The sequence below is a fragment of the Ailuropoda melanoleuca genome, chromosome 20, assembly GCF_002007445.2.
Source record: "Ailuropoda melanoleuca isolate Jingjing chromosome 20, ASM200744v2, whole genome shotgun sequence".
Classification (NCBI taxonomy): Eukaryota; Metazoa; Chordata; class Mammalia; order Carnivora; family Ursidae; genus Ailuropoda; species Ailuropoda melanoleuca.
In genome coordinates, this window is record NC_048237.1 from 13229032 (window position 1) to 13252271 (window position 23240).

The 23240-nt window shown below is 34.9% G+C and overlaps 1 protein-coding gene and 1 long non-coding RNA gene across 9 annotated transcripts in view; one reads left to right on the forward strand and one right to left on the reverse strand.

The window, feature by feature from the left end:
* LOC105239132 overlaps nt 1-23240 on the forward strand; it is a 283627-nt gene that overhangs the window by 237782 nt on the left and 22605 nt on the right. The gene's annotated exons all lie outside the window — the stretch shown is intronic.
* The window catches only part of RALGAPA1 (Ral GTPase activating protein catalytic subunit alpha 1), a 241958-nt gene that overhangs the window by 84279 nt on the left and 134439 nt on the right, over nt 1-23240 (reverse strand). For all 8 annotated transcript variants that reach the window (XM_002922820.4, XM_019803334.2, XM_019803330.2 and 5 more), the window contains 4 exons: nt 17700-17834; nt 17120-17303; nt 8360-9224; nt 5920-5991 (listed from right to left, as the gene is read on the reverse strand). In XM_002922820.4, coding sequence (XP_002922866.1) covers nt 5920-5991; nt 8360-9224; nt 17120-17303; nt 17700-17834 — 1256 coding nt within the window. The remainder of the gene's footprint in view (nt 1-5919; nt 5992-8359; nt 9225-17119; nt 17304-17699; nt 17835-23240) is intronic.

Genomic DNA, 23240 nt, shown 5'->3' on the forward strand with positions numbered 1-23240 from the left:
GCAAATGACACTACAGATACAAGACTGGTATCCAAGATCTACAAAGAACTTCTCAAACTCAATACACAAGAGACGAATAAACAAATCATAAAGTGGGCAGAAGATAGGAATAGACACTTTTCCAATGAAGACATACAAATGGCTAACAGACACATGAAAAAATGTTCAAAATCATTAGCCATCAGGGAAATTCAAATCAAAACCACACTGAGATACCACCTTACGCCAGTTAGAATGGCAAAGATAGACAAGGCAAGAAACAACAATTGTTGGAGAGGATGTGGAGAAAGGGGATCCCTCCTACATTGTTGGTGGGAATGCAAGTTGGTACAGCCACTCTGGAAAACAGTGTGGAGGTCCCTTAAAAAGTTAAAAATTGAACTACCCTATGACCCAGCCATTGCACTACTGGGTGTTTACCCCAAAGATACAGACGTAGTAAAGAGAAGGGCCATATGCACCCCAATGTTCATAGCTGCATTGTCCACAATAGCCAAATCATGGAAGGAGCCGAGATGCCCTTCAACAGATGACTGGATTAAGAAGCTGTGGTCCATATATACAATGGAATATTACTCAGCTATCAGAAAGAACGAATTCTCAACATTTGCTGCAACATGGACGGCACTGGAGGAGACAATGCTAAGTGAAATAAGTCAAGCAGAGAAAGACAATTATCATATGGTTTCTCTCCATCTATGGAACATAAGAACTAGGAAGATTGGTAGGAGAAGAAAGGGATAAAGAAAGGGGGGTAATCAGAAGGGGGAATGAAGCATAAGAGACTATGGACTCTGAGAAACAAACTGAGGGCTTCAGAGGGGAGGGGGGTGGGGGAATGGGATAGGCTGGTGATGGGTAGTAAGGAGGGCACGTATTGCATGGTGCACTGGGTATTATATGCAACTAATGAATCATGGAACTTTACATCAAAAACCAGGGATGTATTGTATGGTGACTAACATAATAAAAAATATTATTATAAAAAATATATATGTTAATTGACTTTATATTATCAGTAAGGCTACCGGTCAAGAGTAGGCTATTGGTAGTTAAGTTTTCAGGAAGTCAAAAGTTATATGCAGATATTGAGGTGCATGGGGATGGGGTGGGGCTGATGTTGCTAATTCCTGTCTTGTTTAAAGGCCAACTATACAATGGAATTCAGCCATAACAAAGAAGGAAATCCTGCCATTTGTGACAACTTGGATGAAACCTGAAGGCATTACACTAAGTGAAATAAGTCGGAGAAAGACAAATATTGTATGTTCTTATTTATATGTGGAATCTGAAAAAATTGAACTCACAGAAACAGAGAACAGACTGGTTCCAAGGGTGGGGGGCAGGGAAATGGGCAAAATGGGTGAAGGTGGTCAAAGAATATAAACTTCCAGCTGAGAGATGGGTAAGTTCTGGGGAAGTAAAGTACAGCATGGTAACAGTTAACAGAATTGTATCATATATTTAAAGCTTGCTAAGAGAGAGGATTTTTTAAAGGTCTCATCATACAAAAAATTATAACTATGTAAGGTGATGAATGTGTTAACTAACCTTCTGTGGTAATCAATTTTGCAATATATATATTTATAAATCGTTATGGTTAAACCATAATCACAATGTTGTATATCAATTCTATCTCAATAAAGCTAGGGGAAAAAAATTTGAAGGGATGGTATGGGAAGACATAAATTATTTTTTAGAAAGACCAAAAAAAAAAATCCCACAAAACTAAAATGAGAAAAGGAACATAGCAGAATTACGATGTGCGTGTATGTACTAATCTAGTATCTACTAGTATGCATTTTGAAAGTCTCAATGAAAAGGAGTTTTGTAAAAAAACAAACAAACAAAAAAAAACCCAAAAAACACTGAAATTTACCCAAGAGCTAAAAGAAAACCCAGAGGCTAATAATGATGAAACAAACTGAAAGAATTAGAAATTTTACTAGTTATTCCAAATTTTCAAACAACAGATAATATTCATTTCATGAAGTTGGCTATAACCTTAATTCTAAACATAAGAAGAACAGATAAAAAATTAAATAAATATAGAATACTTAGAAATGGGCTATTCCCTAATTCAAAATGAAAGTCTAGCAACTTTAACACAACAGAAAGTCAAATGATCCAGGAGGTTATTCCAAGAATTACTTAATATTAGCAATCTAGTGATACTACCTACAATATACATCAATTAGTTAAGAAAGCAAAACTATATGAAAATTTGAATAGATGCTGAAAAAGATTCCAATAACAGGATGTCCACTCTTACAATAACTATTTAACACTGTAGTACGAGTTCTAGTCAATGCAATAAAATATGATATAAGCAAGAATAGACATAACTTTTAGAAAAGAGATTATTTATAAGATAATTACATATCTACACAGATTCGAATAGACAACTATAAAATGTTTAAAATAAATAAGACAATTATTTGGATAGCAAAATATAATGGGAAAAAATTCTATTTAGAATAGTATCACAACAATAAAATAACCCTAAAAGTAATGTCTGGGTCTCAGAATAAATGAAAAACACACCATAATTATGAATGGGAAGAATGACGGTAGCAAATGTACTTATTCTCTCCATATTAAAGTTTTATTGTAAATCAAAACCAAAATACCAATGGGATTTTTTTCTGGAAAACAATAGCATAATTCTAACACATATCCAGAAGAATAAACAGGTGAGAATATCTAAGAAAAGAATATGTATGAAAAGGGTGAGGAAGAAGACTGGGTCTATCAGATATTAAGTTATAAAGCTATAATAAGCACAAACATCTGCACAATATTGATAGATGACTCAACAGAAATGAAGAGATAGCTCTGAAATAAACACGTTAATATATGAAAAAGGAAACATCAAATCAATGAAAGGTATGGATTACTCAACAAATTATAGAAATAAAATATCCTCCAATATTCAAGCTAGTTCCATTTCTTATTCAATAAACTAAAATGTATTCCAGAAGAAATAAAGAATTAAATGTAAAATAACTACCATTCCAACCAAGCAATTATGGATCTAGAAGGAAATACAGTAGAACATTTAACTGATTTCAAGACAGAATTCTCTAAGCACAATAAATAACTGAAAAAAATCCAAAGAAAGAAGACTGAGAAATAAAATTACATAAAAATGAAAAACCTGTGTGCTAAACAATATGAAGTTGTTGAAAACTGGAAGTCAAACAACTAACTGGGAAAACTCCCACAATAAGTACAAAAGTTAATCCTTAGATAAACATATCTAGGAGAGCTCTTGCAATTAAGAAAAATTTCCTTTTAAATAGAAAAAGGACACTAAGAGGGAATTTGAAAAAAGATTAAAATTTCTTACAAATATATGAAAGATATTAACTTCACTAGTAGTAAAGAACAATACATTAAAGAGATACCATGATTTGCCTCCCAAGTTAGGAAAGATTTAGAAAATGTGACCAATACCTTGTGTTGGCCAGGCTGAAGTTACATTAGTGCTCTTACACAGTGTTGGTCGGATTAGAAATTAGTACTTAGTGAAAAGTAATTCTGCAAAATGTATGTCCTAAAATAAGTTCTTATGCTTTGATGTAATAATTCCATTTCTAGAAATCTATCCTAGGGCAAGATATTATAAACAACTTAAATGTGCAATAATTATAGAACTTGGCACCATAAAAAATTATTTTTGAAAATTATCAAAATTCCTGAGGAAAATGCTCACATGATAAAGTCCTTTTAAAAGATAGCTTACTGTATACATATTACTATGATTCCAGTTTTGTAAGACAAAAAAAACTGTTCGTATATCAAAAGACTGAAAATACATAAACAAATGTTAATAGTGTTATAAATACATGGTTTATTTTTCTATTCTATATTTTCTATTAATAACTAGAGAAATTAAACATTATTTTTAAAAGATTATTCTGAGAAAAGCTAAAAACCACCACAAAAAACAAAGAAGTGAGTAAAGATTATATTTTCTCATAAAATTTGGTAGTAAAAGGCATGAAAGGGATAGACTATAGCTTGAAAGGATTGCAACTGAGGGTAGCTTTGTCTTCTTTTGTTTAAAGAAAGGTAACAAAAGTGTGCTTATGGTAAGGGGTAAGCAGAAATACATGCTAAAGATCCGATAACTTTTTGGAGACCCTGGAGCAAGCACAGGAGGTAGGAATTAGAAGAACAGATAGGAGGAAAAAAGGGTTTTCTGAAACTGAATGTGAGCAAGAAAAGATGGCTCAAAACAGAAATTTTAAAGAGAGGAAGTTAGAAGGCGGAGTTGTTTGATGTGGGAAAGGAATAAATAATCTTGTTTACTTTTCATTCCTATAGAATAGTGCAGCACGGTAGTTTGTTTCAAATGAGTTCCCCAATTGTCAGAACCACTGGATTTAATTAATGAGAGGTGTGACTAATGTGTGTTAAAATGTGAATGGGTGGAGGAAGAAAGGTCAGGAACTATTGTTTTACCAAACTGTCTTTCATATAGGAGGCCAACCATTTGAACTGAATCCTTAGTGAGGTTAGAGTAGAGATGATCTTTTGACTATATGAAGGGTCTGAAGAACAAAGAAGTGGTTTATAATAATTACTCTAAGAGACAAAGTGAACAAGGGATAAGAAATTTGCTGAACAGGAGAGAAGGTACTGCTGAAGTAAAGGAGCATGAAACTACAGTAACTCTCTATATCACACTGGTTTGATCATTTTCCCTAGTAATATACTGCTGCCTAGGAGTAGAGAAAGTAGATGTTAAGAATGATTTGGATCAGGGGCACCTGCATGGCTCAGTTGGTTAAGCAATAGACTCTTGGTTTTGGCTTGGGTGATGATCTCAGGGTCCTGAGATCCAGCCCCGCATCAGGCTCCGCACTTAGTGGGAATCCGCTTGAGATTCTCTCCCTTTGCTCCTCCCCTCTCCCCACCTACTCGCATCTGTGTGTACTCTCTAATAAAATAAAATCTTAAAAAAAAGAATGATTCTGATCAGATAATTGATTATAGCCACGTATATATAGAGAGATAGATATAAACTTAAGTGGAAGAATAGTTTTGAAGATGCCAGAAATGGCATTTTTATAGTTGACAATGTGTGAGTTTGCTGACAGGACAAGTGAAATCAGAGGTGGGTGGCAGGCTGACTGTGGAAACAGAAAAAGCAAACAACTGGAAACATAGAAGTATAAAACACCAACTGACTAAGATGTGAGAGAGTGAGAAATGGGTATTAAGCAGGTTGTGGATTTGAGACCTCAGAAATGGAGGCATTCAATTTATTGCTTTATTAATGTGTTTCTCGTTATATTGCCAAAAAAGCACCTATCCAAAAGTTTTATTTAGAGTCTAACAAGAAAGTAGCATATATACACGCCAAGCTTACAGAAACTCCAGTTAAGTAATATTTTGCAGTTTCTAGTACTGGTTTTCCAGAAGTCTTGCTCATATACGTCAAGAACGTAGATATCATTAAAATAATGGTATAAGATTTTACACATCAGAACCCACATGTAAATAGGTACATATCCAAGAGCTTAATGAGAGATCAGATTTATAGCAGTAACCTATATCCATGTTCTTTGTTCCATTAATATTTTTTGTATGTACTAGCTTGACCTCTGAGACTAATCAAAAAGGGTATATTTGGAACATCTAACTATGGGAAAACCTAAGGACATTTTATAAGTTCAGTTAGATTTCTGCCGTCAAAAAAATTCTGAAATGCATAAAAAGGTATAAACTATTCATAGATATCAAACATTTTAATGTAGCCCTGCATTTTTTTCAAAAAGTTCATTATTTAAAGGTATAAGTAAATCAAATGTAGTTTCTGTTCAGAAAGTCAACAATACAGTATTATTCAGACATAAATAGAAATAGCTGACAGTTGCTAGTTATAAATCTGAAGGTTCTCCAACAACTTACCACTGTCTTGAATCCAAGTTCCTAAGTTCCCTAAGTAGCTTCTCATTTTTCTTCAGGAGATGAAAGCTCCTCCTAAATAGAGAGATTTATAAACATTTTCATCACCTTTGCAGTGAATGACATGACAGTCCCGGAAATACTTTTCACTCTACTCATGCAACTTTTAAACACTTTTCTTGCCTTTTCATACTTCTAACACAAAGGAGAACAGACCCTAAAAAAAATGTAAAGAATAAACGTCATTATTTCTACTGAGGCCTTCATAGATTTGTGTTAGTGGATCATTATCTATTGATCACTTCAATTTTTCCTTGCAGGTGCTGTGAGCTTCTGAAACTCATATCCAGAAAAATGGATAAAAGTACTTGCAGGTTTCTTCTCAAGAGTCTCCTAAAATATATATAAGAAAGTTGCTCCTAATGAGAAATAAAATAGTCATAAAATCTAAATCATTACCAAGTAGGCATATGTAATCCAGATGGACTTAGCTTTCTTCCTTGTGTTACAGGTATTTTTTAAACTATGAAGCAATGTAGATATTTTACCAAATACACTCTATATGTGCTAAATATGTACAAATTATATTCATGAAATCAGTGCTTGCTGTGGTAAAATATAGCTTCCCACCTTTAATTTTTCTCAAGACACAATATATGGACCATCCTACAGCAAGAGAAAGTGGAATGCACGTACATGAGTGGCAATTACCTACACCTGGACATACCATAAGGCAAACTGTGTTCCTGACATAACATGTCTTCCCCATAAAGCAGAGAATACTCCTTTCTAATAAATGGAAGGGTTTAAATTAAGTAAGATTATAAATACTAGTCAAGCAAGTAGAATTCCATTTCAATGCTTCACCTGCATTTAAATTACTTTAAGATTTATCTGTCCAGTGATACCTGAGTTTCCCTCCTACTACAAATCAAACAAAAACAATACATTAAATAATGCCATGTCTTCGCTTTTAGTATCATAGAAATTTAAAAAAATAAATGTATAATAATGCTTTACACTAGTGTAGAATTTGGTATTTTATGTACATTATCTAATTTAAGTCTCACCATTATGTGAGGTGGGAGTGATTTCCTCAACTTATAGCCTGAAGCTTAAAGGTTAAATGACGCTAACCTGGTTCTTCTGATTTAAAATCTAATGCCTTTTCATTTAACTCTTAGCAAACTTACATGAGTACTTCGTGTTAACCTCAAGCTTTCAGTGAGGTTTTTTGTAACGTGTAAGAAAACAAAATTTTAAAAAACAAAATACAGATTTTTTTTCTTGATTTGATGATAAATCTTGAGTTAACTTCTCTGATACAAACAAGAAAAGATCATATTGCTGTTTGTCTAAAAAACCCATTTAGGCTTATGTGACATAATAAGAAATATATATTTGGGCTCTGCCCCAGTTTCTGACACAGAGCTCCTAAAACTCTGATAATTTCCTGAGCGATGAAGGTGACAGGAACGTCTTACGTAGAGTTCCTAAATCCCTTGCAACTTCCCTGGTAATAGGAGAATCTTTTGTTCTGATGAGGTGACGCTTGGTGGACTCCTGGATAACTTCAGGATGGGGCTTGGTCATCCGAAAGCACAAACCATGATTAGAAGCTTGGAACTTTCGGCCACCCCTATGGGGAGGGGAGACTGGCTGGAGACTGACTTAATAATTAATCATGCCTACGTGAATAGGCCTCCATAATAATCCCTAAACTGTGAGGTTCAAAGAGCTTCCTTGTTATTCAACTCAATTCAATGTGCTCGGACAGTGGCAGACCCCAACTCCATAGGAACAGAAGCTCCTGCACTTGGGAAGCTTCCAGATTTCATCCTATACACCTCTTCATCTGCCTATTCATGGATATCCTTTAACTACCTTTTATAATAAACTGCTAAATGGAAGTAAATGTTTTGTGAGCCATAATATAGCTAATTATCAAACCTGAGAAGGTAGTTATCTGATGTATGGCTAGTTGGTCCGAAATATGAACTTTCAACTGGTGTCTGAAGTGGGGGACAGTCTTGTGGGTCTGAGCCCTTAATCTGTTTGTGTTAACCCCAGTTAGTGCTGGAACTGCCTGGTTTGGAAAACCCACATATTTGGTGTCAGAAGTGTTATAAGAAAAAAATAGTTTTTCCTATTAGCTTATGTGAAGGTTGGAAAAATAAGATTCTTTTCAATTATATGAGCTATAATTTCTAAGTCAGAAAGTTCTACTAGTCATTATGAAAATGTTAATAATTTATTGAGTTATCTTTTTATTCCCTTGGATCCTGATACAACGCAGTAGTCTCAAAAAAAAAAAAAAAATCTGTCCAAAAGCCAAAGAACTAATTGGTGGATAAAATTTAGTGAGGAAAAGAAGAGAAACTAAAATGCTTGATCAAAAGATGAATAAGACTAATGTTAAAAAAAAAATCTCTTTGATTCTTACCTTTTGTCCCAGGAATTCATTCCCAATATACTAAGAAGCAATCTGCAATAATAAAATGCTGACTGAGGCTTCTGAGGTGTTGGTTCATCTTGCTCCACAGCTTTCATGTTTAAGTCATTAAAGTGTTTCTCAACAAATTCTTTTTCCTCTGTATGCTGCTTAAGGATAGCATTAATAACATCATTTTCCTGTTTTTCAGAAATGCACACAGGTTGTGGAGCAGGAATATTAAGTGAGATTCCAGTTCTCTGTAAGCATTCAGGACTAGTTATACCTAAATACTGCAAAAGCTCGTCAAGAACATCTTCTTCATCTCTTATGGTATCCCAAGTTGGTACAGTTTCTCTAAATCCTCTTTTAAACTGGAGGGAAATGCCATCATTTACTGTTGTATCTTCTAAGCATTCATTAGATGTAGGAGGCTCTTCTGGCTTCTCTTGGCGAGACAATGAAAGTATGAGTGATGTAGGTTCTGACAAGCCACTCACAGGAGGTGGTCCATAGAGGATGGCAGAATCCCATGAGTATTTTCCGGAGAGATCACGTACTATGATTCTGACATTTGAATTGGCTGATGCAAGGCCAGCAGATAAACCTCCTCCGGGTATACTCTCTTCTGATCTGATCTGGATACAAGACACTAAGGTTGTATTGTTCAACACAAAGAACTGGATATTTGGACTCTCAAAGAGTTCAGGAGAAAGTTCAGTACTTTCACTGTAATGATTGTCATGATTTTCACACACCTGACTTGTTAACATGGCAGGACCACCACTCATTGGATAATGGCCCAAGTGATTTACCAGATGTGTAATAACAGTGCGGGCGGCTATAGAGATTAATCCTTGTTGCATCTGAGTTTTCACTAGAAATAAGAAATATGAGTGAGTGGGAATACTGCTGCTTCCTAGGAAGTCATGTTAACAATGAAATTATTAGACAACAGATGGAGACTTCCTTACATTATCAAAATTACGTTAAAATATAAGAATATGAATATTTCCAATTTAGATTCTGTACTATAGGAATGATGGCAAAGAAGAAAACTCTCTTTGATGAAGTTTTGTTAATTTTATAAAAAGGCCCTTTTTCAAAGTTTTGTTTATGGATTCATAATTTAAACTTAAGCCTTTATATGTAAATCATACTTTAAAAGAAGGATCACAAGTATTATAAATCACCTGCAATCACTTAGTACACACATTAGAAAGCCAATGAAATCCAAATGATAAGTTTCTTGCCTCATGAGTAAATTCAGAGAGACAGCATGCCTTAAATGTCATTTAATTATGGCTTTTATCAATGATATAAAAGTTTCAGAGAAAAGTAATCCTTCACTAAACTTTAGGGGTCAGAATCAATTTAAACAGTCAGTCGGTATAGCCAGTATATGCCACAGAAACTTTATTTTAAGGGAAAGCAAACTTTATGGGCCTGCTTATGTATTATATTTTTCTAAGATATCCTTCTGGGTCATTGTGGCCTAGTCTGAGCAGTTAGCTGTATGTAAGTAGCATTTGTCCTTCCTTCCTTAAACACATTAGGGGAAACAAATAAGTAAGGAACATATCCATATGAGTTGCTTTTAAAAAAAAATCATACCCAATAGTAAAAAAAGAAAACTCAAAGAATATGGCACTCCAGGGCCTGCAATGCCAGGACCTCAAGGAAGAGGAAAAGGGAGAAAGAAGGCAGAGAACACAGAGAGAGAATAGAGGGAGGAAGGAAGACGTGGAGATAGATAATAACTTGTCAAAGCCCACGAGCCAAAGACTGCCAGTGTGATCCCAAGTAGGACTGACGTAGAAGCCAGGTCTGAAACCAGTGGGTCAGGAAAATGGGGGCAGTTTGGTGACGATTACCTTGATACTTTTCATCTAGGAGGCAGGGGAAGAGCTGTCATTGGTAAGGAAGTACTCATCATTCATGTGAGGACGTTTAGTTGTGTGTTTGTATGTTTACTGTATTCTTGTCTTATGTAATTCTAGACAGGATTACAGAATGACTGTGTCTCCATATCGTTCTACCATAGTCTTAGAGTGATCTGGTCTGAGTATTGTTTATATTCTGAAAGGATTTTAATCATTTGGGAATACTATGGCCTACCTGCCATAATAAATCTAGATTTCAGAAGGTCCTGATGATCAAAGCATTATCTACGTATAATAAATTCCTTAGTTTTAAGTGTACTTTGTGATGTATTCTGGTAACTGTACAGAATTGTGTAACCACCTACATAATATATAGTAAAATTCCCACATAAAAAGGAATAAATTGTATTTTATATAAATTGTATTTCAATAAACCCTACTTTAAAGTTCACAAGGACAGGGGCACCTAGGTGGCTCAGTCGTCTGAATGGCTGCTTTCAGCTTGGGTCATGATTCCATGGTCCTGGGACCCTACTTCTTCTCCCCCACTTGTGCTCTCTCACTCTCTCTCAAATAAATAAATAAAATCTTTAAAAGAAACTTATAAGAACATTAGCTTGTGCACTGCTCGTATGATACTTAAAAAGAGGCAAGAGAAAAAAATAGTGTTGTATGTTCAAGGCCACAGCCCTCAAGATTCAGAACGAACACACCGGCTACAGGCAGAGATCAGCAAGAAATCAGCAGCTGTGCTATTAATAGCAAAAACATCTTCTTTCATCATTCCAACTCTAAAAAAGAAGAGTATTCTCTGGTCTTTGCTTGATTTTGAAATATTAGAGTATCAAAATTTTAATCTTCTTCCAGTATCAATCAAATTTTATGAATATATATATATATGAATATTTTTCAATTTACTTTAAAAGTTCCAATTACATTGGGCTGTTCTTCAATTATAAATATGGCTAGTTCTGAAAATCAGCTATTCAACACTAGATAACACTAAATGATTAACCTTAATTCAATCCTACATTTTTAAGACCATATGCAAGCCAAGTAAAAAGATAAGTTACTGGATGATGAGAAATAGAGGGGTGGGGCTTGAATCTAGTGTCTGCTTTTCCTTCCCTTATTATAACTTAGAATTTAATGAATGTTCACGCTGTTAGGGGCCTTACAGACAATCTAGCCAATACCTGTCATTTTGAACGTGAGGACAAGTGGGTACAAGAGTTAAGGGATTTATCTGCCATAGAAGAACAAGGCTGGTTTTTTGCTTCCCAGTTCAGTGTTATTTCATCTTTACCACAACTCTAATTTTCATATTTTTCTCTTTTGTTAAAATGCCCCTTTCTTTTGGCAAATCACTGTGACATATGGAAACAATGAATTCAAAATTTATTTTTTTTGTATAGTAACCTTAAAATATTATTTAGCGTAAATTATTATATAAAAGGGCCAGATCAATTGAAAAGCTCATTTAAATAAGACTAAATCACATTTTAAATGGTAATAAAAATCATAATTAAATACATTAAAAATTTTTTTGATGTATGAACTTTCTCTGTTCTTTTTCCTTCTTTCCTTTTGAGTGATAAACTTAAATAGGTGACTTGTTCTAGGCAGTGACTCTTTTTTGTAGAGCATTTCTGAAGAAGTGAAAGAATATAATTTAGTAGAAGCAGATCATAAAATAGAAACAAATTCCTGACTTCATCTCTGGCCTGAGCTGTGATCATGGAAAGATCACATACAATACCTAAATCCCATTTTTCTCTAAGAATAATACAGATTTTTTATAAAGATGAAGTGAAAACTCACATACAAAGTTAGATATAAAAGATGAAATATAAATCATTCGATTTTAAGAGCATTATAAGTAACACAGGTTTTATGAGTTCCTTTTTTCAAACTTACTTATAAATAAACTGCAAGAACAAGCCCAGTTCTTTCCCTAAAACAAAGCTCTAAGCCCATGTACCTGTCCATCCTATACATCCTCTTCTCAAAGGAAGAAATGGTGGGAATGCAGTTCAAATGAGCTTGTTCACAAATCTGTCATTTTTATTAACACAGAATACTTAAAAAATACATTTAGATTTTAAATGTAGGCAACAGCTTTTTCTTTCCTAAGTTGCTTCTCTAGATTCAGGATATATTTAAATATGAAAAGGTAAAAATATCTCAACTTGTTAATTGGGCAATTTTATTTAGATTTTTTTTGAGTTATAAACTATAGAACATACATCTCTCTCTTCTTCATATTTAGATGCAAAGAAAATATATGAAATTCTCTAATTTAGATAATCAAAATGAAATTCTAAATAACTGGCCTCGTGAGAAAATGCAACATGAAGATATCGATGCTTCTAAGGCTTTGTGTAACGAGCATTCATTTAAATAAGTCTATTCAGGGTTGTCTTTTCAGATTGTCAGATTAAACAAACCCTACGGCATTTGCAGCAAACCCATAATTACAGATTATTATGGCATATAAAAGCAGCAAGACATAAAAAGCTGCTGCAATTCATTGCACTGTAATAGAACATGCAGAGGAAGTTAATTTTGGCAAATGCTTTAAATATTAGCTTTGCATAATATGTATAGGTGAAACTATAATTAGGACAGAATGAATCCTTTGGAGCCTCCTTTCACTCTGACCCTGCAAATGATGACTTTTTGCTAATAAGACTACTGCCATTTGACAAAAAGCCAACTTTTCTACCTTGCTTTATTATTTAGTAAATTTAATAATTACAGCTACTCCTGCCAATAGTTCTCAAATCAGACTTGTTCAATCCAATACTGAGCTGATTAGGGACACTCTATGTTTAGAAATCTTTGGCCAAAAAAGTACTTGAAGATGATGAAGCATGCCTTAGACAAGGGCACCGGGATTAGTCACTTTGCCACATTAAAAAAACACAACAACACAGCATGTAGTCACTACAGACCACAGAATCACCTGCTGTGGGCTTACAGCTGTTCCTAAAAGGTTCTGCATTTATCTGGTGTTTTATATCTTTGAGAAAGTCCAAAGGGTACAACTTAATACATTTAGAGAGTAATACTCCAAAGAGTATTTGGTATCAATATAAAGTTCATCTATTATAAGTCTATACTTTTGTGTCTTCTCCAGTGACTATTAATGGCATAGTAAATTTTGTCTGAAATACAATAAAACCTCTCTTTACATAAGTAAACCATTTATTTCACTGTTTAACAAGTGTGCTATAATGCCATGAATCAAACTATCATTTTACCATAAAAAAACAACTAATTTTTTCATATAACTTTGTCTTTAAGTAAAATAAACACTCCGTTTTACTATACCAAATCTAAATAAATAATATATAAAGTTGCCTATGTATCAATTATGGTCTAAATTATTTTGCTATACTATACTTCCCAGTATATCTCTACTATATCTGAACTAAGATTTAAATCTTACATTCCTATTTCACTTGTATACAGCTGACCCTTGAACAATACAGGGTTAGAGGTACTGAATGCATTTGAAAATCCATGTTTAACTTTTGACTTCCCGAAAACTTAACTACCAATAGCCTACTGTTGACAGGAAGCCTTACCAATGGCATAGCAGGTGATTAACACATATTTTGAATGCTATATGTATTATATCTGTATTCTTACAATGAAATAAGCTAGAGAAAAGAAAATCGTAAAAGAAAATACATTTATAGTAAAAAACCAAACAAACAAAAAACAAAACCCATGTGTAAATGGACCTGCACAGTTCAAACCCGTGTTGGTCAGGTCAACTGTATTTGTGTTCTGGACAAATAGTAGCAGCTTGTGGTCAACCCCAAACCCTAGCCTATTTCTCTGATGTGTAACTTCCTAACTTCATGTGCATTCTACATCACAAATCCATTACCATGGCCACATCTTAGATGTCTTAATCATTTATAACTACTCCACCTTTAAAAACCAAATTACTCCTTAACAGCTTATTCTTTGACCACAATCTCCTAATCTAGTGATTGTCCCATTGTTTTGTAGAGTCTTTAGAGAAGGCTCTTGTAGAGAAGTCAGTAGGATCCCAGGCCTCCTCCCTGTTGCCTCTCTACTTTTAAAAGTTTTACAAATTGGGCTTCCGTGTGAAATTTATTTGAAGGGGTTCTACTGCTTAAAAACTCATTTTAAAAACCATTGTCTTAACATACTGATGCTCTCTGTGATTGTCAACGTTGGCTGCATATTAATCACCTGCAAAGCTTTAAAAAATTCTATCCCAAATCAAGATATCAAAATCTCTATGGATGGGAACAGAGCAGCAGTAATTTAATGTGCAACCAAGGCTGAGAATCACTGTTTTTTTTTTTTTTTTTTTGAGGGAGAAAGAGAATGTGAGAGATGGAGAGAGAGCACAGAGGGAGAGGGAGAAGTAGACTTCCCGCTAAGCAGGGAGCCTGATGCAGGGCTTGATCCCAGGACCCTGAGATTATGACCTGAGCCGAAGGCAGATGCTTAACCAACTGAGCCACCCAGGTGCCCCTGAGAATCACTGTTCTAACTTATTACCAACATCCACTTTATGATTCACTGGATCATTCCATTTTCTTCTAACTTATTAGCCATTTCCAAGCATCAGTTCAATTGCCTCACTAAGCCTAGATTCCATAGCTAAATCATGTATCAATATTCTGAAAGCCACAGTTCCCATGTTTTTCCACCACATCCACCTTACTGAATGCTGATTGGTACAACCAATATTTTGTAGTTTCCATTTTCTGTTGGACTCTAATAACTTCTGCCAATCCCCTTAATTCACTTCCATTTTCTTCTTTCTGGGTCAGAATAAGGGCTAATATTAGCACCTATATTTTCTAGCTCACTTTTCAGGAACTTCGCCCTACTAATGATCCTCTACCCATCTTCCTTCTCAGCTTATAATTAAAAGTTCAACTCTCTTATTCTTTAGAACTCCCTTACCCCTGAATCACCCTTTAACTCACCACTGTCTTATGACTTTTCTCTCTTTTTTACACAGTCTTCTTTAAAGAGTACTTTTGATAAATGGCTCTATTTCTTTACTCCTTGCTCCTCAACGCACGGCCATCCACTTCTCCCTCCTACCTCTCTGCTGAAATTAAAGCAGACATATTTTTCAGCCTTTCTGTATGTGACCTATCACTTAATACCACTGACTAGTCTTTTAAATAGCTTTTTCTTGTCTTTATTTCTGAGAAATTACTCTTTCCCAATTTTCCTTCCTTTCCAACTTTTCTCTTCTCAGAACACAAAGGTGTTCATGCATGCACACGGGTGTGCACTCCCACACACACACAAATATATATTCCTAACAAAGACCTCTCTGCTATATTTGACATTTGCATATACAACAAACTGCCTGCTAGTGGTCTTCTATGAATAACCAATAGGCTCCCCAAACTAAACCATTTCCAACACTGCCCTCCTTATTTTCCCTCCCAAACCTCTAACCCTTCTCATATTCTTGGTCTGCTTTGGGGGAAATCTAACCAATTTAAGCCTTTAGCAACTATTGCTTGGCATATTGCAATAGCCTCACGATTGGCCTCTCTGCTCCTGGGTTAACGTCCCTAAAACCAATCTAACATACCAGAGATCAGCAAACTCTTTTTGTAAGGGGTCAGATAGCAAAAATTCTCAGTTTTATGGACCACATGATCTCCTTTGCAACTGTACAACACTACTGTTGTTGCACAAAAGCAGCCATCATAATATATAAATGAACAGTATAGATTACAAACTTTATTTTTTTTTTAAAGATTTTATTTATTTGACAGAAAGAGCGCGAGAGGGAGCACAAGCAGGGGGGGAGGGAGAAGCAGGCTACCTGCTAAGCAGGGATCCCAATGTGGGGCTTGATCCCAGGACCTGGGATCTTGACCTGAGCTGAAGGCAGACGCTTAACGACTGAGCCACCCAGGTACCCCAACTAAAACTTTATTTACAGAAATAGGTGGCAGACATGGGCCATAATCTTCTGACTCCTATAAAATACTGTTTTTGAACTGCTCTTAATACTAAATTTATCATGCATATAACGTTCTTAAAACCCTTTAATAATTGCTGGGTTCCTCTGGGCTACCTTCACATCTCAAATGTACTTTTACTTTTTTTTTTTTTTTAAGATTTTATTTATTTGTTCGACAGAGAGAGAGACAGCCAGCGAGAGAGGGAACACAAGCAGGGGGAGTGGGAGAGGAAGAAGCAGGCTCATTGCGGAAGAGCCTGATGTGGGGCTCAATCGCATAACACCGGGATCACGCCCTGAGACGAAGGCAGACACTTAACCGCTGTGCCACCCAGGCGCCCCTACTTTTATACTCATACTTAGAGGTTATTTATCCTTCCCTTATATCAGAAAGTAAACTCTCTGAATGTAGAAACAATGAGGCTTAAAATAATGTCACTGAGTTCACTACCTATCAAGAACTGTGCGAAGGGTTTTACACATACTACCTTATTCAGTACTCAAAACAACCATGAGGCAATGAATATTATTATCCCCATTTTACAAATAAGGAAACAGAGCCACTGGGCTAGTAAATGAGAGTCAAAATTCAGTACGACATCTGCTAGGCTCCAAAGCTAAATCTGTTATTCCATTATATAAATTCTATGACGTATAAAATAAAATATCAAAAAGAACCTATCAGAATAACTAGAAGTATAAATGGAATGTCATCACATATAATCTTAGTACTGTGTTTCCGAAGCTATTTCTTAAACTAAAAATGAACTTTGCTATAGTATACATGATGAGGTAAACCACCATAAAGTAAGATACATTCATCTCCATTATTTCTACCTATGCCCTCAAATCATATTTTGAGAGAACCCAAGAAATAATAATGGTCTTGAAGTGAATTCATTTTACCTTCTGTCACTGGCTGAAGTTTGGAAGATCGTTCTGAATCCGGAGAGTGCAGAGGTTCAGGCTCTTTCAGACTTTCCAAATGCATAAAAGGATCATAATCTACAGATGCCAAATCAGAGAGGCTCATTGGAAAATACCTTGGATTGCTAAAACACTGGGCTCCATAAACACACCCGTGTAATACCTGAAAGAATGAGGGGAAAAACACGGTTTTCCTTTTCAGTGAAGATAAAAAGATAATAGGAGAAAAAGGTCAACTGGTAGTATAAGAGCTTGACAAATTTTTAAATATTTTAAAACTCAATTCTTCAAGGTAAAATTTAACACTTCTTAAAAAGAAGAATGAATAAAATTTAACTGATCATTCTCACATTCAACAAAAATTCGACTCCTTTCAAAAATCTGCAGTGAAACAACTGTGTCTTGTAGTTTTAATTATCCTTAAGTACTGTAAGATAAATCTATATTCTCAGAAAATACCTAGCTCTAAAAAAATAAAAATGCAATACTAAGAAATGTGATTTCTTTCGGTTTTAAAAACTGTTGGTTACCAAATAAACAACAAAGCAAACAAGTTGACCTTATAAATGCAATTGAGGACAGATTTTTCTATTTTATCATTTTCTGCTCCTGTAGCATGGACTGGCTGGAGCAGTGTCTTTAGAGGTAAGGCCATGATCCAGTCCAGAAGGCATAGAAGTAAGGATACCACCAACTGTAACAACAACAAAAAAGATAATTATTATTGTAAACTCATAAAATAAGATCTTAATATTTTTAGCAGAAATTCACCAACTTATTTTTTGTCTTCCGAAATTTATTTCAGGACCTATCAACCCTAATTCTACCATGAATATTTACTTAGATCTAACTGATTTTAAAATATTGTATGTGAGTATTATTGTGGGTTTCTTCCTTATATTTTAGAGCCAGCACAATGAAACCTTAAACATAATAGAGACAGAACTGCCAAAATTACTTTAAAATTACTATAAAAACACTGAGCTTAAACGAGGACATCAATTAGTTGACTATTTAAAATTGTTCAAGGAATGGAACACAAATGAAAGGTCTGAGTTTATATATATTACAATCACTTCTACATTCCTTTTAAAGAACAAAAAGAACCAAAAAAACCCCACAAAACTGATATTCTCAGTATACCCAGAAAACAGAACATCTAAAATTCAAATCATCTGTAGGTAGAAAGTACACAGCAAATCCCAACAAGCTTTTCCCCAATCTCCCATTACAAACTTCCATGAAGAGCAAGGGCAGTTTGGGAAAAATTGTAAAAGAGAGAAAAGAACTAGGTATAAACCTTAAACCAAGCCAGAAAGAAAAAGTCACCCTAAGTGTGAGAATACTGAAAAAAGGTACTGGTAGATAGATACTGAGTGGTTAAAAGGGACCTAAAAGTACACACACAGGAAAGGGAATGCTTTGGGGGAGAAGAATGTTAAGAAGGAATAGGGAGACATCCTGTGGAAATCATGTAGTAAAAAGAAAAAGCAAAAAAGAAATTTAGGATCCTGCAAGACTTAAATTTTAAAAATCGTGGACCTGGGATGGAGCCCCATGTCGGGCTCTCCACTCTGCAGGGAGTCTGCTTCTCCCTCTGCCTTTCCCCTGCTTGAGCTCTGTCTCTGTCTCTCTCAAATGAATAAATAAAATCTTAAAAAAAAAAAAAGAAAAGCTTAAAAAAAACTGTGGACCTATAATTTCTCCCCTCCTTAAAAAGTATCATCCAATAAATTGATGGTTCTTTAATTCCTCTCCTTAAAAAGACAATAAACACTATACTTTGTTAAACCATCAGAAGAGGGAGCTCTTGAGGTAGGACTCTTATAAACCACCCCAAGCCACCAATCTTGTCCACAGAAATGAAGCAGTCTTCATCTATATAAAAGTATTACAAAAAGAAAACAAAAAATGAGAATCTAAGCAATTCAGCTGATGAAACCGCCACCCAAAAAACCCAATTACGAAGCAGAAGAAAACTGCAAAACAACATTCTAAATTAGATATTATCAAGCAGCATTAAGATATGGGGGACAAGGGGCGCCTGGGTGGCACAGCGGTTAAGCGTCTGCCTTCGGCTCAGGGCGTGATCCTGGCGTTATGGGATCGAGCCCCACGTCAGGCTCCTCCACTATGAGCCTGCTTCTTCCTCTCCCACTCCCCCTGGCTTGTGTTCCCTCTCTCGCTGGCTGTCTCTATCTCTGTCAAATAAATAAATAAAATCTTTAAAAAAAAATTTTTTTTCTATTTNATCTCTGTCAAATAAATAAATAAAATCTTTAAAAAAAAAAAAAAGATATGGGGGACAAAGAAAACCCCATCTTAAATCAGAAATTAAGAATTAAGAAGAAATAGACCAAGAAAGGAAGAATTGTTTCAAGTCAGGAAATGAAGTAAAAGGACAAAATTTAGAAATGAAGCTTAATGATAAGGTGCCTAAGGAAGAATAAATTTGAAAAAACAACCAAAAAAAATTTAACACGGCATTGAAGAACAGTGGGATAACACCTTAAAAAACTGAGATTTAAAAAAAGATAAAAAGCATCAGAGAGAAATGACTGAAACAGAAGATAGAAAAAGAATATCCAATTTACATATAATTGGAGTTTCTGAAATATACATGTTAAAAAAGTCCACCAGAAGCCAGGACAAACTGACCTGCAATAATCAACTCTAACACAGACCCTGATAAAACTTAAAAAGTGAGACTTCAGACATAAAGAAAAAATATCCTTAGGGCCTCCTGGAAAAAAGATAAAATAATTTACAAGGGCAAGAGAATAAAACTGGCATCAGACTTCTCAAAAATAATGCACAAAGCAAGGCAACATAAAACAAAAACAAAAAAACTTAAGGAGGGTAAATGTGAACCAAAGGATTTTACATCTAACCAAGATGTTTCTCAAGTATCAGGGTTACAGAAAAAGTTTTAAATATACAAGCACTCAGGGAATTCTGAATTCATGAGACTATCTTGAAGAACAAAGATGAACTTCATCTAACCAAGCAGTTGACTGAGAAAGTTCAGCAAGAAGAATGGTGAGTATCTGATATATTTAGTTATAGAGCTAAGATTAAAAAAAAATAAAGGTAGAGATTACTGCGGAAGAATCATTCATTATATGACATATGCTATATGCTATATGTAGAAATAAAGTAAAAATGGAGGCGACAAGAAAGGAAAAATAAGTTAATAAAACATACAGGCAACAGACAGAGGAGATAAAGGATACCATTAAGTAATCAAAAACCACATAAAAGGTGTTTTAAAAAATAAAGACTTCATTAAGAAAGCAAGGCAATAAAGACATTTTAAAAAGGTATACGTAGAAAAGTAACCAAAAGAGCAAAGTATAAAATTTCCTGAATACCAAAAGGAACTTAAAAAATAAAAGAAAAAAGGAAATATATCATGTAGAAAAAGAAACACAGAAAATGTAATATGCAAATTAGAATTCAACCTAAAAAGCATTAATGTTAAAAGTTGCAATTCAGAATGAAGATAAAACATTTATGAATATCTATGTATCAAATAACATAGATATCAAATAATATATCTTTATAAAGCAAAAATTACAGCAGATACATGGAAATAGAGAAACATTAAGGAGACTTTAACATACCACTCTCAGTATAAGACAGATCAAGTGGACAAAATACAGGCATACTTCATTTTATTGTGCTTTACTTTACATATACTGCATTTTTTTTTTATAAATTGAAGGTTTGTAGCAATCCTGTGTTGAGCAAGTCTATGAACACCATTTTCTGACCGCCTTTGTTCACTTCATGTCTCTGTGTCACATTTTGGTGATTCTCACAATATTTCTAACTTTTTCATTATTCCTATATTTGTTACGATGATCTGTGATCTTTGATAGTATTACTGTAATTGTTTGGGGGTGCCACAAACCATGTCCATATAAGACAGCAAACTTACTCAGTAAACGTTGTGTTTTGACTGCTCCACTACCCAGCCGTTCCCCCATCTCTCTTCCCTCTCCTCCCTATTCCTTGAGACACAACAATACTGAAATTAGGCCAATTAATAATCCTACAATGGCCTCTAAGTGTTAAAGTGAAAGGAAGAGTCACATGACTCTCTCTAATCACAAGCTAGAAATTAAGTCTGTGAGGAAGGCATGTCGAAAGTCAAGACAGGCTGGAAACTAGGTTTCTTGTGCCAAATAGCCAAGTTGTGAATACAAAGGAAAAGTTTTGAAGGAAAGTAGAAGTGCTACTCCGTAAACACATGAATGTTAAGAAAGTAAAACAGCTGTATTGCTGATACAGAGAAAGTTTTAAGGTCTAGATGGAAGATCATACCAGCTGCAAAATTCCCTTAAGTCAAAGCACAATCCAGAGCAAAGCCCTCTCTTAAATTCTACGAAGGGTGAGAGAGGTGAGGAAGCTACGTAAGAGAAGTTTGAAGCTAGAAGAGATTGATTTGTGAGGTTTAAGGAAAGAAGCCATCTCCGTCAGATAAAAGTACAAGGCGAAGTAGCAAATGCTGATACAGAGGCTGCAGCAAGTTATCCAGGAGATTAGCTACACTAAACAGATTTTCAATGTACACAAAACAGCCTTCTATTCGAAGATGCCACCCAAGATTTTCATAGCTAGAGAGAAGTCAATGCCTGGCTTCAAAGCTTCAACAGACAGGCTGCCTCTTTTGGGAGGGGCTAATGCAGCTAGTGACTTTAGCTGAAGCCAGTGTTCATTTACTATTCCGAAAATCCTAGGGCCCTTAAGAATTACGCTAAATCTATTCTGCCTGTGCTCTATACATGGAACAACAAAGCCCGGATGACATCACATCTGTTTACAACATGGTTTACAGAATATTTTTAAGTCCAGGAGCTCTGATGGAGATGCAAAATGACATTAATGTTGTTTTCATGCCTGCTAACACAACATCCATTCTGCAGCCCATGGATTAAGGAGAAATTTTGATTCCAAGTCTTATTGTTAAATACACTTCATAAGACTACAACTGCCATAGATAGTGATTCATCTGAAGGATCTGATTAAAACGAATTGAAAACCTTCTGGAAAGGATTCACCACTCTAGATGTCATAAAGAACATTCATGATTCATGGGAAAAGGTAAAAAATATTAACAGGAGTTTGGAAGAAGTAAGAGAGTCCAAACCTCATGGATGACTTTGAGGAGCTAAGGATTTCAGTGGAGGAAGTAACTGCAGAATTGGTAGAAATATCAAGAGAACTAGAATTGGAGCCTGCAGATTTGACTGAATGGCCACAATCTCATGATCAAACTTTAATGAATAAGGAGTTGGTTCTTATGAATGAGCCAAGAAAGTGGCTTCTTGAGATGAAATCTACTCCTGGTGAAGAAGCTGTGAAGACTGTTGAAATTACAACAAAGGATTTAGAACATTACATAAACGTAGTTGATAAAGTGTTTGAAAGGACTGACTCCAACTCTGAAAGAAGTTCTATACCATGGGTAATATGCTATCAAACAGCATTATATGCTACAAAGAAACTGTGGGAAAAAAGAGTCCGTCAATGCGGCAAATTTCCTTGTTGTCTTATGTTCAGAAATTGCTACAGCCACCCCAACCTGCAGCAATCACCCTGATCAGCCATCGACACTACGGCAGGACCCTCCAGCAGCAAAAAGATTACAATTCACTAAAAGCTAAGATGATGGTTAGCATATTTTTAACAATAAAGTATTTTTAAGTTAAAGTATATATACTGTTTTTTTGGACATATTGCTACTGCACACTTAATAGACTACAGTGTAGTTTAAACGTAACTTTTATATGCATTGAGAAACCAAAAAATTCATTTGGCTTGCTTTACTGAGTTATTCGCTTTACTGTCATAGTCTGAAACCAAAACCAAGTACCTCCAAGGTACTTATATAAGGTATGTCTATATAAGGTATGCCTTATATAAGTTATGCCTATACAATCCATATGAACAAGCTTATTTGAGATCTTCAATAATACTTAACAGTATTAAAGAGATCTTGTCACCAACAGAGTCTGAAAACAGTATAGAATCTAACAAACAGACCCAAGTAATTTCAGAAATTGACTATTCACTAAAGGGCAAAACAGAACTTTTA